The 16,190-nt window shown below is 52.8% G+C and overlaps 1 protein-coding gene across 1 annotated transcript; it reads left to right on the forward strand.

The window, feature by feature from the left end:
• Window positions 1-1,562: 1,562 nt before the first annotated feature.
• On the forward strand, window positions 1,563-11,812 carry GP5 (glycoprotein V platelet). Its single transcript, XM_073358874.1, is given in 3 exon segments — window positions 1,563-2,714; window positions 2,716-3,252; window positions 11,660-11,812. Coding segments are annotated over 3 exon segments (1,836 nt in total). The 5' UTR covers window positions 1,563-1,568.
• Window positions 11,813-16,190: the final 4,378 nt, after the last annotated feature.

Here is a 16,190-nt window from a genome sequence, read left to right on the forward strand (position 1 = left end):
GGGCTGGTTAAGTATATTCCATGCCACTTCTAAGGATTTTACTTCCTTTACTTGTAGCATTAGGGCTTTTTTGACGAACCACATTGTACTGAAATCTCCTTTTGTAAAGTTTAGTACCACTGGTACCTTACCTCCCCCTTGGATGTTGAGTCTAATTATATTATGGTCACTATTACCTACTGGCTCAGCTCCTGTTACTTCTTGAATTAGCTCCTATATATTACTTAAGGCTAAGTCAAGAATATCCTTTCTTGTGTGCTCAGGAATTAGCTGTTCCAAGAAGCAATCATTTGAAGTGTTGAGAAATTGCTTCTCTCTACTTTGTGCTGTTGTACCATTTGATCAGTTTATGGGTGAGGTGTTGAAGTCCTCCATTATCATCACTGTGTTAGATTTTGTTGCCTCTTTGATCTCTCTCAACAGTTAAACTCCTACCCAGGTATGACAGAATCTAAAATCCTATTGTGCTTCTGCTAATACATACATTGCACAGCTAATTTCCAAATGTTAGATGACCTACAACTGGAAGAGAAATTTCGTATAGCTGTATAGATGTGGAGGATGGCTTACGCTGAGCTGTTTGGCCATATCTGTACGAGTGCTTGTTTTGTGTGATGAAGATAAAACATAAAAGTTGTAATCTTCAAAGAAGAGCATGCTTCAAAGAGCTTTAAAATATTAATAGTGATCACAAAATATTGATGATATATTATATGCTTTTATTGTGGTTGACTAATACAAATATGAAAAATTAAAGATGATAAATCTTTAGTCCTCTGAACTTAGAGAGGAGCACCAGGATTGCCATCCATCCGGCCTTTACCCAGACAGTCTGCTTTTTGGCTTCCGTAACCAGGTACCATTTACAGTTGCCAGGTGCCTGGTTTTTGACAGGAAAGTCTGGTCGAAAAGGGGACCTAGTAGTGTCCAGTTAGATGTACTGACTGGGCCCCCAAAGTCCTGTTACCGTGGGGCGAGGAGAGGCGCTGGGTCATTAACCTGTGCCAGCCCCTGCCCAGCCGGGGCCGCAACCTACCTGCAGGCAGGCTCCTTGTCAGGCTGCAGCAGCTCCCGTCCCAGCCCCAGAGCAGAGGGAGCCCAGCTGGGGGAGGGGGAGAGAGGCGGAAGATGGAGACGATCTAGCAAGTGATTGGGGGTGAGGAGGAATGAGCGACAGGGATGGGGCCTTGGGGGAGAGGCGGAGAAAGGGCAAGGTCTGGGGGAAGAAGCAGAGAAGGGGTTGGGCCAGGGGAAAGGGGTGGAGTATGGGGCAGGGTCTTGGAAGGGTTGGGGTCTTTGAAGGGGCGGGGCCACTGGGGGTCCGGTTACCAGCAATTAGAAAGGTGGCAACCCTGGTGAGCACCATCAAAATGCCTGTAATCAAATAAAAGAGTTTGGGGAGTTTTCATCATAATCCAAACTGAAGTTTAGTACATGTTTAGGTTTTTGCTAGTCATTCACACAGTAAATGTTATGATTAGTACAAAATTATTACAAATATGTAAAATGGAAACTGAATTCTCTGGTGCTAATTTATAACTGCTCATATTCCAGGCACTTCAGCAAGGATGTTGGTTTTTCGTTTAGCTGTAATCATCCATCTTTTCCTTCAGCTGAATGCATCCGTTTGCCCTGAGAAATGCGAGTGTATTCTGAAAGATGCCATCCGTTGCTCTGGTCCCGGTATCGAAGACCTGGCATCGTTAGGTCTGCCTACCAACATGACACACATTCTAATAACAAATACTAAGGCAACAGATTTGAAGGACAAAGTCTTTTCTGGAATGACAGTGCTACAGCGTCTCATTCTGTCTTCAAACCAGCTTTTCCTAATTTTGCCAGGAGCTTTTAAAGGCTTAGTAAAGCTGAAGACCCTCAAACTGTTTGACAACAAGTTAACTCAGCTTCCCACAGGAGTGTTCGGTGAAATGATGGACCTTCAGCAGTTGATCCTTGAAAATAATTTGCTGAAAGATATTGAGCGCAGCCTGTTTGACAAACTAGTCAACTTGAAGGAGCTGTTTTTGAACAAAAACCATCTGACAGAGCTTCCTGAAGGAGTGCTAAGAAACCTCGCCAAGCTTAAACTACTGAACTTATCCAGAAACTATTTGGCAGCCTTGCCTAGAAATATATTTAGCACATTAACCAGACTTGAGAAGCTCGCTCTGTATATGAACAGGCTCAGTTCAATAGACTCTGGTGTGTTTGATAACCTGAGAGAGCTGCAGGAGCTTCTTCTGCATTCAAATGGCATTCAGTCCATTGCCCCAGGCACGTTTCACAATCTCCTTAAACTAAAAAGTTTAACTCTCTCTCAAAATAAGTTGCAGTTGTTACCTCATGGGCTCTTTCTGCATTTGCACAATTTGACTAAATTGACCTTGTATGGGAATCCACTGGGATCCCTTCCAGAAATATTGTTTGGAGAAATGAGGATTCTCCGGAGTCTGTGGGTATATGACACCAAACTCTCAACGGTGCCAGATTTTGTGTTTGGTAATTTGACAAATTTAGAGCTACTTGTTCTGACTTTCAATCCTGAGTTAAGTGTTCTCCCAAGGAACGTGTTCAGTGGTCTAAATGAACTTCTTACTTTGTCTTTGCATACAAATAATCTCTCTAGTCTCCCGGAGGGCATCTTCCCGGGTCTGCAGAAACTTCAGGAGATTTCTCTTTTCCATAATAGGATTGAGGTTCTTCCTAAAAACCTCTTTTTATAATCTCAATAATCTGCAGGCAATTTACCTAAATTGTACCAGCTTGCAGTCTCTTCCTGGAGACTTCCTTACCTCTTTACCCAAGCTGCAAGAGGTCGTGCTTGACAACAATCCTTGGAAATATGATTGTCAAATTGCTGAATTCAAAGGGTGTCTCCAGAGGAATTTAGACATAGTAAAAAATGTCACGTTCCTAACTTGTGACAGTCCCGTAGCATTAAGGAATATTTCTCTCTTGTCTCTACCAGATGATCATTTGCACTGCCCCTCTACCACAGCCCTTCCACACCACACACTTGAGAGCTCCACGGGTTCCCACACTTCATCTTTTCTTGTCACTGAATACTTGCCTTTTACTTGGAAGACCCCCACAGCTTCTGTGTCCGTGACACATACGAACACCCCCTCGCTACCTCTGTCTGCTGCTCCATATTTTACTGATTCCACCACTGAAGACGTCGGGCCATCTGAATTTCACCCCACAGAAATTCCAACCCAAACTCCCACCGGCATAATGAGAGAAATCAACGGAGTAAGAGAAATTGTCTCAACCACTGCCACACCGGTCAGTGGATCACAAGACCGTCTAAGTGCCCGGCCATTTTTTAAATTTAAAGTTCCATATAGTCAAACATTTTTGTATCTCTGTTTTGGCTGTAATAGTCCAAGTTTTAACTGTTGTGACCACTTTGTACGTGCTATATGAAGTCAGGCGGCTTGCGCACTGTAGCAATAGCCCTGCTCAATCCGTTGTACTGGTGAGAATTTTATGTAGGGTTAGGAATGCAGATTAGGAGCTCAGTACTAATGTAACATAGAGGGTTAGTTGCATTACTGGGCACAGGCCTTACATTTCGGACATTACAGATGTCATTCAAAGTATTGTGTTGCAGATCTTGCGTAGCGAGCACTGTAAACAGAAGACTGTGTTTGTTTCTCAGCTGCACAGCATTGTACATTGAAAATGTACTTTATGTACTGTGTATTTTATAGTATTTACCTACAGTAATAGCCCCAGCTTTAGCCAGTTTTCTAGCTTTTTGAAGTGCGATACGCCGTGGCAAGCAAACTAGTTATAGCGATTGGGTATAGAGTTTGGCCATCATGCTTAACTACTAATACTGCTGTAGAGAAACAGACTAATGTAATCATAAGGATTTTTCAATTTGTGCATAGAATCATAGAATATCAGGGTTGGAAGGGACCTCAGGAAGTCATCTAGTCCAACCACTGGCTCAAAGCAGGACCAATCCCCAATTTTTGGCCCAGATCCCTAAATGGCCCCCTCAAGGATTGAACTCACAACCCTCGCTTTATTTGGTTTCAGCTGTTTGCAGGATAATTCTGTACCCTCAGTTACATGTATTATTTTGGTGGTTTTAAAAGAGAGGCTCCAGCTCAAACAGAAGTTATGGGCTTGAAGCAGGAATGGCTAGGTGAGGTTCTTGACCTGTGTGATGCAGACATGCTGGAAGTAGGGTGATGGGGATGCGGCAGCAACCAGCAACCCATGGCTTGCAGAAATAATAGCAACCAATGTGTTGTTTCCATCACAGACAGGGTTAACAGTTTGGTTCAATGGCTCTCCGCACCCCCACTATACAATTGTTCCCCTGGCAGGAGATCAGACTAGATTATCATATGGCCCAGCCTGGCCTTCAAATTGTGTGTGTTTGGGAAGGACTAAACTGCATGGTTAGAAAATCCGTGTCCTCACTGGGCTTGCAAACGGCACCTTAGATTGCTAAAGATGAAAAATTTGTAAAACCTGACGGTGTTCATCACTTCCAAAGCGTGTTCACTTATTGGACATTACTCTGCTTGGACAATGGAAAATAAACAAGTCACTTTCCTTTGTTTCTAGTCAGTTTTATTTTCTAGTGATCTGCATTTGCACCCTACTGCAATGTCTAAGAACACAATAATGGGACCAAAGGTCCATCTAGCGAGGATCCTGTCTTCCGACAGTGGCCAGTGCCAGGTGCCTCAGAGGGAATGAACAGAACAAGGCCATTTGTCACTCAGTCCCAGCTTCTGGCAATCAGAGGTTTAGGGACACCCAGACATGGGGCTGCATCCCTGACCATCCTGGCTAAGAGTCATTGATGGACCTATCCTCCATGAACTTATCTAGTTCTTTTTTGAACCCAGTTATACTTTTGGCCTTCACAACATCCCCTGACAATGAGTTCCGCAGGCTGACTTGGAGTTGTGTGAAGAAATACTTCCTTTGGTTTGTTGTAAACCTGCTGTCTGTTCATTTCATTGGGTGACTCCTGGTTCGTGTGTTATGGGAAGGGGTAAATAACCCTTTCTTCACACCAGTCACAAGTTTATAGACCTCTATAATAGCCCTTCGTACTCATCCCTTTTCTAAGATGAACAGTCCCAGTCTTTGTAATCTCTCCTTGTATGGCAGCTGGTCCAGACCGCTGATCCCTTTTGTTGCTCTTCTCTGTACCTTTTCCAATTCTAATCTCTCTTTTTGGAGATGGGACAGCCAGAACTGCACATAGTATTCAAGGTGTGGGTGTACCATGGATGGATATAGTAGCATTGATATTTTCTGTCTAATCTCTTTCTTTCCAAATGGTTCCTAATGTTCAGCTTGCTTCTTTGACTGCTGCTGCACGTTGAGCAGAGATTTTTGGAGCACTGTCCACGTTGAGCGGAGATTTTTGAGTGGTAACAGCTAATTTAGACCCCATCATTTTTTATGTATCGTTGGGATGATGTTTTCTAATGTGCGTTACTTTGCATCTATCAGCATTGAATTTCATCTGCCATTTTGTTGCCAAGTCACCCAGTTTAGTGGGATCTCTTTGTAACTCTTCACAGTCAGCTTTGGACTTAACTCTCATGAGTAATTTTGTATTATCTGCAAATGTTGCCACCTCACTGTTTACTCTTTTTTCTAGATCATTTATTAATATGTTGAACAACACTGCTCCCAGTTCAGATCCTTGGGGGGACCCTGCTATTTACCTCTCTCCATTCTGAAAGCTGACCATTGATTCCTACCCTTTGTTTCCTGTCTTTTAACCAATAACTGATCTACTAGAGGATCTTCCCTCTTATCGCAAGACTACTTACTTAAGAGCCTTTGGTGAATGACCTTGTCAAAGGCTTTCTGAATGTTCAAATAAACTATATACATTGGATCACCCTTGTCCACATTCGTTGATGCCCTCAAAGAATTGTAATGGAATTGTAAGGCATGATTTCCCTTTACGAAAGCCGTGTTGACTCTTTCAAAAATATTGTGATCGTCTTTGTGCCTGACAATTCTGTTCTTTAATGTAGTTTTAACCAATTTGCCTGGTACTGAAGTCAGGCTAACCAGCCTGCAATTACCGGGATCATCTCTGGAGCCTTTATAAAAAATCAGTGTTACATTGGCTGCTCTCCAGTCGCCTGGCCCAGAGGCTGATTTAAGTGACAGGTTACATAGCACAGTTAGTGGTTCTGCAGTTTCAGATCGGAGTTCCTTCAGAACACAGGTGAACGCCATCTGGTCCTGGTGACTTCTTACTGTTTAATCTATCAGTTTGTTCCAAAACCTCCTCTAATGACACCTCAACCTGGAACAGGTACCACAATGAGGCAACATAGCCTTCCCTGCCCTTTCCTCCACTTGTGCGTAATAGCAGTGGTCTTGCTGATGAAAACAGGCTCATCTGTGTTTAATATGCCTTGTAGTACAATGTGATAAACCCCGTCAGAGTGGGAGGGTTGGGTCTGTTTTGTTACAGCAAGTGTGGATCTGCCTGGAAGAACCATGAACAGAAGCAGCAGAGTGGTTTATTGCGGTGCGTTCAAAGAGAAGAGGGAAGACCATGTGAAACTATGTCTCAGTTGTTTCCAGGCTAACGCACACTGAGACTTCACAGGCTGCTACCATACATGTGGATTCCTGCTTATGCACGTTTTTATGAGCACTTGGTGTCAGATCAATTCTGCTACCTGTCATATCAATATTATACTGCAAATCTACTTCTAATCAGGAGAGAAATGAAGGGAGGCTGCATGTATGTGAGAGGCAATTGTCCTGCAGACAAGCAGGGGCTACTGTTCCTTCCTGCCATATATATTAGAGAGGGGCCCCAAATTTCAGGGCAGTGGGGTTTGATGAAAGGAGTTGGATCCAAAAGTGGCAGGAGCTGTCTCCTCCAGAAGTGGATGCATCGGAAATCTTGCAAAAACTATTTGTGCAAGATTTTGGCCCAAAAAGGCAGAAGTCTCATGGGAACAACATGTGGAGAGATTTCCATACCTTGGTCCTAGTTTGGCCTCAAGCCCTAAGACTAGCCTAACCCTAATCCAGACCTGAATCCAAGTTCATGCATAATGACCAAGTTCCAAAATTCAGCCCACCGGAGGCTTCAGCTCACTGCTGCACAGTCAGACATTAACAAAGAACAGCATGATCTCCTTTCATCAGCTGGCACCCTGGATTTCACAACAGGAACCCTGGTACAAGGCACTGCGGTCAGTCAAGAGATAAGAATAGAAGGCCGGGGGGGACGAACAACCCATTCCTCTCCCATACTGATTGCCGTGCTTCGTTCTGGCTCTGACAGTTACGACCCAGTGCCAGAGAAGGGCTGAGCTGCACGGTACAGCTCCTAGTCCAGACCTCCTAGAGTGTGGGGATGTGGGGACTTGCCTAGGGCCCAGACAAGCCAGCCTGGTTCCTGGGCAAAGTGAAGGCTGGACTTCGGGGCTCCGGGCAGGAGGGGAACCTAAAGTCAGTTGTGTGTCAAGCTGCTCCCGCACAGGGAGCTCCTCGGGGAAGGTGCCACCGCTTTAAACCCGTGGTGCTGCTCTCGGGGGGCACTGCCTGGCCCCCTGGTGGTGTTCACCCCCGACATAGCCACGTGCAGGGTAAAGGCTTTAATTCTGCACCCTGGCGCCTGTGTCAAGGGGTCAGCTTCTTTCTCAGGCCTGATCCGGCATGGTGCTGAGCCCCCGCAGCTCCAAGGGTGACCGGGGACCCACTTACGCTCCACGGGTGCCCTTGTGGCCAGTGCTTAGCCAGTGTCGCTGAGCCTGGTGCTGGGGCATCTGCTCCCCACGGCTGAATGGAGCCATTTCAGCCTTGTGGCTGCACACTGCTACCAATAGAGCCCTGCCTGGGGATGGGGCGAGGGGGCGGCAGAGAAACTTCACAGGGGGGTTCCTGGCCCCACCCTCTCCGCAGGCTGCTGTGCAGCAAAGCCCCATCACCTGCCATGCCCAGGCGGCCTCTGCCCCCCCGGGGGCTGGATTCACCCCTCAGGGGGGCGCACATGATGCATAGGACCTGGTGTGCAGTGTGAACTTCACACCCCAGCCAACTCCTGCTGCACCTGGGATCCCTGCAAGCTGCTCTGCGCCCTGTGGTGCCCGCTCGCCACCCCTGCTCCCTCTGCGACAGCCCTGGGCTGGACCCTCGCGTGCTCTGGTTGACACACAGCTGGCCCAGCGGGAGGAGCAGCTCTGAAATGCTGCATTGGCACGCAGGGTTAGGCAGCATGCTTGCAGCACAGAGTAATCACAGCTGCTGCTCTCTTTCCCCCGTCTGCTCCCAGGCGCTGAAATGCTTTCCAGCTCTCCACGAAGTTACCCCGAGAGAAGGTATTAACTCTAACTCTCCTCCCACGCCCCTTGCTTCAAGCACATCCCTGCCGTCTGCCAGGCTACCCTGGGACTAAGGCACCCTGTGTTTCCGTCAGCCCCGCCAGCTGCTTTCCCTCCTAATCCTTCCTCTGCTCCAGATTCTCCCCACGGTCCCTCCCATGCCTACCTGGTAGATCTTCTCTGGCAGAGCTCTCTCGGGCTACCCCCAAATTTGCGGGGCTCTGTTCATGGTGCTCTCCCTTTCCTCCCACCCACCTCTGAAGCATTCAGTGCTGTGGTTTTGGGTTAAATGACATGACACAATTCGCGCCATGCAGTTCCCTGGCCGCAGTGGCCTTTTCCGTTGGCTGCATCTCTGCGGCCCATCCTTGGTCTTGTGTTGCCACCGCACTGCAGGTTTGCAAAGTTGAAAGTCTAAAATATTTCCCGCTACAACAGATGAAGCTTGAAAATCACTGTGCTTAGGAGGCCATCAGCAAGGAGCCGGCCCAGCAACAGGAGAAGATGCATGTGTTGGCTAATATGAACGACAAGGGATATGTAAAGAGCTGCAGAATTCACCGGCTGAGGTCTTGAAGGATTAGATGTGTGATGACTCTGGGCCAGTGCATCTCTCCTGGTGAAGTTACTTCAATAGCAATGCAGGAGCCAAGGCACTTCCTGGTGGTAACAGATTGGGAGGAGCCGATGGGGGAGGTGCAGCCAAGGGTCATTATTCTCATTGTTTAAAAACTGAAAATGATCAAGGAAATGAAGTGAGAGGGAGCCTGGCCCTGGGACTGCTGCGTTCCAATCCCAGTGCTCACAGCTGCCTTCTCAGGCCTGGAGAAAGGGGCTTTCAGTTTTAACCTCTCAAACTCGGGTTCCTCCTCCCCTGCCATACGGGGGCAACACTCTGAAGCTGGGAAGTGCTGTGTGAGTGCTAAGGGCTGTGTGACGAAGCGGGACTGTTCTTAATGTTTCCTCTGAATAGTGTGGGGGTGCCTCAGTTTCCCCTAGGCAGTTCTTAAGTCTCTAGGGGGTGGGGTAAGGGTGTATGATCCTTGCAGAGCCCTAGAGGGCAGGGGTGGGCAGGGGTCTGGACACAGAGAATGGTCGACACCCTGTTTCCTGGCAACTGATGGCCTGGGCCCTTCCCCCCTGGAAGGTGAGAGCTGAAGGGTTGGAGAACAAAGGAATCCGGTGACCTCCTGGCCCGGGAAAGGGACAAAGCCCAGAGGAGGAGGGGCTGGAGGGAGTTTCAGTTTGGGGCTGGCTGGGGACGAGGAGTGAAGGGCAGACGTGGTTGTCTGGCTCACTGCCCCCCAAAATGGACCCAGCTGAGGGGTCCTGTTCTCTGCACCTACAAGCTCTGTGTTAGACCATGTTCCTGTCATCTAATAAACCTTCTGTTTTACTGGCTGGCTGAGAGTCTGACTGCGGAGTTGGGGGGCAGGACCCTCTGGCTTCCCCAGGACCCCGCCTGGGCGGACTCGCTGTGGGAAGCGCACGGAAGGGCAGAGGATGCTGAATGCTCCGAGGTCAGACCCAGGAAGGTGGAAGCGGTGTGAGCTGTGTGTCCTGCAGACAGGCTGCTCCCAGAGAGGAGACTTCCCCAGAGTCCTGACTGGCTTCATGGGGAGCAGTTCCAGAGCATCGCCCAGGGATCCCATGACAGGCTGGTACTGGCGGGTGGGCTTTTCATGAGGGTGATGCAGTTTCATTTGTTGTGGGAAGGGCACTCGTATTTCGAGCGTGTGCCAGCCAGCCACATCACCTGAATCGCCTCGTGGCCACAATCCCACTCCTCAGCTAGCCTGCCACCGCGCCTTGCCATGTCCCTCTGGGATGGGGCTGATCTCCACTTGCTGTCTGCTCTGTTTACAGGAGAATGGCCAGAGCTGGGAGCCGGCACCTCCTGGCGCCTGATCTGTGCTCGGACACTGGTTTGCTCTGTGACCCTGGGCTCGGGACTCCCCTCCTGGGTGCTTCCCATTTGGAAAAGGGAAAATAACACCTCACCTTCCTACCTGTGGGAGCTGGAGGCGGGGGTGGGAGCCCATTGTGTCTGATGTGCTGCCTGGTCTGATGGCTTGGTGGTTACAGGGTGGATGGGGACGGCTGCATTTTTAAACGCCCACCCCCGCTTTGGTGGAGCAGGGAAAGGCTGATCTGGAACAAATCCCAGGCTGGCAAAACTCCAGTGAGCTGCTTCCGCTACTCCAACCTATGAGCACGGGGAGGCCCAAGGTCCACCTCCACCTCCCCTGCAATCCAGTTTTCCATTCATCTCCAGCCCTTGGACACATCTCTTCCGCTTGGGATTATCTCTGCAGCATGACTTGGCTGGGATTCCCGCATTCCTTCCTCGGTGAACACGGCCCTGGGGCCCTGGCCAAAGCCCCATGTTGCTGACGCTGCTAGGTCCCGTTGGTTCCCGTTACCTGGGCTCAGTCGGGGCTTTTCCAGAAAGGGGGTGGGGGTGGAAACACAAAGGTTTGGACTTTTTATAAACAGTCACTTTCCTTCTGTTAACTCAGTGGAGGTCTGAACTTTATCTCACTCATCTGGGCAGCTGATCGCTCGCTGACAGAGAACAGGCTGCAGATGTCTACCTAATCCGAACATGGTTCACAGCTGGGCTGTACTTCCATCGTCATCTCCGGGTGAAAGAAACAGCGATGCTCCCTTTTCCCCGGGGCTGTTGCTAAGCGCTGTTCAGCTCAGTCATGGCTGTATGGCCCCCGCGTAACCGTGGCAAGCACTCCCTAGGACAGAGGCCCTGACCCCTTCAGAGGAGGGTCTCTAGTCTTCAAGCAGCAGCTGTAGCGTCCTGGGTGCTGTAGGAGAGACCCAGGGTGACATGGGGGCAGAGCAGCTAGGTTTCCCTCATGTGGTGCTGTGACTTCGCGTGGCGTGTGCTCGAGGGTGCAAAGACCACCGCTGGGGCTGGATCTTTGCACTCTCGCAATCACACAGGAGCCAGCCACAGTCTAGGCCTGAACAGACGTCAAGAAGGCCTGGCATGGGGGGAGCAGGAGGCTGGTGTCTGGGGACCAGGGACCCAGAGTGCCTGGTCTAGGTGAGGGGGACAGTGCCTGGGTGGAGGGGGAGTTTTCCGTTTATCAGAGGTATAAATGGCCCCTTTTCTGCAGAGTCTGGGCACCTCGCCCTCTTTACTGCAACTCCCTGGGAGGCAGGGCAGGGCTGTCATCCCTGGGGGATGGAGGGCAACTGAGGCACATGCCCCCAGCCACGGTTGCACAGGAAGACTGTAAGGGATCAGTGAGCTAGTGCTCCTGGGTCCCAGCCCAGCCACTGCGACATCCTTCTCTTTTCAGCAGGGGTTTGAACGGCAGCTATTGTCCTGGCACCCTGGGAATGGCCGGCCTTCCAGGCACCGGCGGCAGCATGGCCTGGGCGGGAGAAGGAAGCGGAAGGAGTTTGAGGAAGACGTCACTGGCAGAGCGGAGATGGTGAAGGGGGTGGATTGAAGGACATGAAATCACTTTGCAGGAATCTCGGCATGTGCAATATTGGGGAAGCCATGGGGTGTTGGTTCCTGGAGAGAGACCCCCTGAGATGGCTGGTGAGAGTGAGGTCAGCTCGCTGGAGGCCCTGTGGTGCTTGCGGGGGGCAGACGGTTTCCTCTGTGTACGTGTGTTTCCCTCGTGCGCGCCTGGAAAGCGATTCCAGGTCAGGTCTGATGACAAGACCCGCTGCTTGGAGACAGGCCTTGCCCAGCAGCTGGGGTGCCCGGAGGAGCCGGGCTGGGAGCAGAGGGCGGTGAGACTGGAGCGGGGTGGCACTTGGGGCGCGCTCGGTGCTCTCCCCAGCTCGCGTGTGTCGTGCTTCAATCCCATGGGGAGCAGTGGCCTGTGCTAACGAGGTTTGTTCTGCTCTCGACAGGTTCCCATCCCACCTCATCCCTGGGATCCGAGTCGCCGCTCAGGCGAGCCTTACGCGCCCCGGCTGACGTCTGTCCCATAGGGGTCAGCCGCCCGTCCTGTGCCGGGGGGAAGGGGGTGTGCGGAAGGGGGGGCTCCTTGGAGATCAGCACCGAGCCCCTGAGCTGGAGTCACTGCTCTGGGGGGAGCCGGCGGGGTGAGCGACCGGGTCTGATGCCTTGGGGGGGGGAGCGGAGCGGATGGGTCTGACACCCCGGGGGGGAGCCGGAAGAGGGAGCGGACGCACTGCCGGGCCCCGTGCTGGCTGGGAGTTTCCTCAGACCTGGGCCAGCCCTCCTCGACACGCGAAGGACCAGCGAGGTCCGGGCTGAGTAATCTGGCCTCAGAGGCTGATGTCGTCTCTCGCCCTGGACGGGGAGGAGAGCTGGCTCCCAGGCTGGCTGGGTTCCCAGCAGACGCTGCTGTCTCACTGCCTGGCTGCGGCTGAGCACGGCCGGCTGCTTGGCAGCTGTGTGAGAAACTGGGGCCGGGGCCAAGGCCAAGCCCACGGAGCTGCTAATTTTAGCTGTGACTCTGATTTTCCAACCAGACAATCTCTGAACAGTGCCCTGGAGCCCTGCCGCCCCCCAGCCCCGCACTGACCAAGGGAGCTGGGCGTGCAGCTCTGGGGGCAGCTGCTACCCGAGGGCAGAACGAGAACGGGCCTGTCCGAGGGGGAGCTGGGACTTGCCCCACGCTTCCCCCTGCCCCCGGCCATGGACAAGTCTCTTGAGTGCTGGGCCTGCACAGGGTTCCCTGGGCAATGGCTGGGCTGGCCCCAGGGCTAATGGCGCCATCGGGGGCCGGGAGCTGTTTAGATAGGAAATCCGAGACCGTCCCTGCCCCGATGACACATGCAACCAGCAGGTCCCAAGCGCATTGGCGTGAGGTGGTGATCCTGAGTGTGTGGGGGTGGCAAGCGGGATAGGGGCTGGGGGAGCGTCCCCTGTGACTGGCACACGGGAACGCCCAGGCTATGGGCGCTGTCATGGGGCATTACCTTTATTCCTTGTTAATGCCTGGAGGCGTGTCCTGGGGGGGTGGGCAGGGGGAGTGGGGATGGGGAGGGCCTGTGGGGCCATGGACACAGGGGTGGGGCTGCTGGGAGAGGTGAGCATTTGCGGGGGGGGGGGCGGGGATTGGAGGGTGCCAGTGGGGAGGGGCTGCTCTGCTAAAGAAGAGTCTTGTGATGGGGAGGGAGGGACGTGTGCCTGGGGCGTGGGGGCAGGTTTGAGGCCACTCTAGGCTCAGGCACTGGGTGCGAGGAGGTGGCAGGACATCGGGGGCACGGGGTGCAGGGCAGCCGCACCCCGGCGACGGTTGTGGAACAGCTGCAGTCTGGGCACGGTTATTTCCCTCCCCAGAGCAGCTGGCTCCCTCCCGGGGAGCCGGGGCGGACGTGCCTGCTGCAACGCTCCCCAGGCACCTTGCCCCACTTCCTGTTCCCTCAGCCGCCTCCGCCCCGTGACCGTGGCATGGAGCCAATCTCCTGCTTAGCTTCCAGGGGCGCTGGAGATGCAGGACCAGTGAAATACTGCGGCAAGGCCTGCTGTCTTCCCACGCTGAGCAGCCCCTGAACCCCCACCCCAAGCCCCGCCACGTCCCCTTTCCCACAGCAATCCCACCCCTCCCTCTGCCGTGGCGTGTCTCGTTCGGATTCGGGGCAGAGAGCACATCCTCTCTGCAGCATGTATGAGACAGGCAGAGCACCGCACCCCTCTTGCGGGCTCGGGCAGCAGCCAGCCCCACACAGGCTTGTCAAGGGCTATTAGCCAGGATGGTCAGGGACACAACCCCATACTCTGGGTGTCCCCAGCCTCTCACTGGGACTGGGCGACAGGATGGATGACTTGATGATTCCCTGCTCTGTTCATTCCCCCTGACGCACCTGGCATTGGCCTCTGTCGGCAGACAGGACACTGGGCTGGATGGACCTTTGGTCTGACCCAGCCTGGCCGTTCTGTTCTTACGCTCACATTGTGTAAAGACGCTGCTCCGGGGAATGGCAGAGGCGTGTTGGGGGCTGCTGGGAAGGTGCCGCCTGTCTGAGCCCCAGTACCGGTGGGTGCCGAAGGTTAGCAACATGCCTGTGATCTGCTCACGCTGTCTCAGGCCTAGAGCAGAAAGCCGTCGCAAACACGCAGTGAATCCATTCTCAGCGAGGGATGCTCGGAGTCTGGGGCTGGCCCCTGATTTTGAGGAGCAGCGTCTGGTGGTCCCTGGCACTCGCCGCATCTGAAGAGTGAAAGCGGCAGTGAGGAGAACCTGCTCGAGCCCTCACGGGGACACTCGGGGCTGGGTTCTGCCTGGCTGCCACGTCTTTTCTGGAAGGGCGGCGTTGGTTTCCTTGTGAGAGGAACCCCCCTGAGCCAGACAGCAGAGAGCTGACTGCCCTTTGTAGCCTGGCGAATCTCCTGGGGCAGCCTCCAGCTCTTAATGCACTGCCGTTTCCTGGCTTAGTTGTTCATCAGTGTCCTGGCTTGTCCGGAGAGGAGATTGTTCCCTACACGCTGCATTCCCTTCTCAGCGCTCAGCCTGTTTTTCAGCAAGAACACAAACTCGTTCTGCGCTGTGTTAACTGAGCCGCACCTAGGGCGTGCAGACGATAGGTCTACACCGTGTTGGCCAGATCTCAGACCAGATCCCACTGACCGCAGTGCGAATTCTGCATGAGTGGAAGACTAAGAAAAACTGAGTAAGGGCCTCAGGATTTGACCCTATTTCAATAATTTCAACTGGATGAGGGAAAAATCCGTAGTCATTGGTTATTTTTAAAGGCTAGCGAGTTGTTTTAGGCAGTCTTAGTCTTGTCCTAGGTCAAACAACAGGCTCAGAGCATTACACAAAACAGATTTGCTTTGAAAAATGTTTATCTCATCCTAAACTATGTGTGTATGCTCGTCCTTGGCACTGCCTTTGCTTTCTAGCTATGCGGAGCACATCCCACATCAGTCCCTCTTAACATCCCAGAGGGCTGTGCAGTGAGCTCAGGCCTGGGGGCTGGGGTCCCCCGAATTCTATTACTGACTCTGCTTCGCCTTTGGGGTGTGTGGCCGAGGGCAAATCACTTCCCTTCGCGCTGCATTTCCCCACCTGGAAAATGGGTTTACCAGTATTTATGTACCTGCCTCAAGGGCTGCTGCGGAGAAACGAAATCAGCTGCAGTTTGCAAAGTGCGTTGAAGGTACAAGATGCTTATTACTGACACAAAGCGATGCCAGCCCATGCACAAGGGCAGTGCTGTGGGATCTGAGCAGAGGGTGGAGGACAGGTTATTGTTTTGGCGGAGTGATCACTCTTTGCAACCACGGCGCTCATGCTACAGCGCCCCAGACGGAGAGCTCCGGACTCGGGCGCGGTGTCTTTGGGTGTTCATTGTGGCTCCTCCATCAACCCCTGATTAAAGATGGTGCCTGGTCAGGGCCGAATTAACCTTTGGTGGGCCTGGTGCCAAACATATTTGTGGGCCCCCCATGGGGGCAATGGAGCCTGGCGCAGGAGGGTCAGTCCCCAGAGCAAGGGGCCAGTCAGCGGCAATATGGCACGGCAGGGGCAGCTCTGCTCCGCCCAGCATGAGGGCACTATTTACAAACCAGCAGTTGCCAGATGCACGATGGCCCGCCCAGCCCTGTGCTGCCGGCGTGCCCCTTCCCCTCGGGGGTGGGCCCATGCCATGCCACACAGCCCCCCTGCCCAACACCAGAACAACCCCCCCCCGATTCCCTATGGCCAAAGCCCCCCCCCCCGGACCTGCTATGCCCAGCGTCCCCCCAGACCCGGCCACAAATGTACAAGGCCCAGCACCCCACACAGAACCCCCACTCCCTAGTGCCCCACCACACACACATCTTCCCCACCCCCTCACAACCCATCACCCCCCCTCCCCCAGCTCTCTAGAGACCCACTCCCCCACGCCCTGGCTCCC

The sequence above is a fragment of the Lepidochelys kempii genome, chromosome 9 (genome assembly GCF_965140265.1).
Source record: "Lepidochelys kempii isolate rLepKem1 chromosome 9, rLepKem1.hap2, whole genome shotgun sequence".
Classification (NCBI taxonomy): domain Eukaryota; kingdom Metazoa; phylum Chordata; order Testudines; family Cheloniidae; genus Lepidochelys; species Lepidochelys kempii.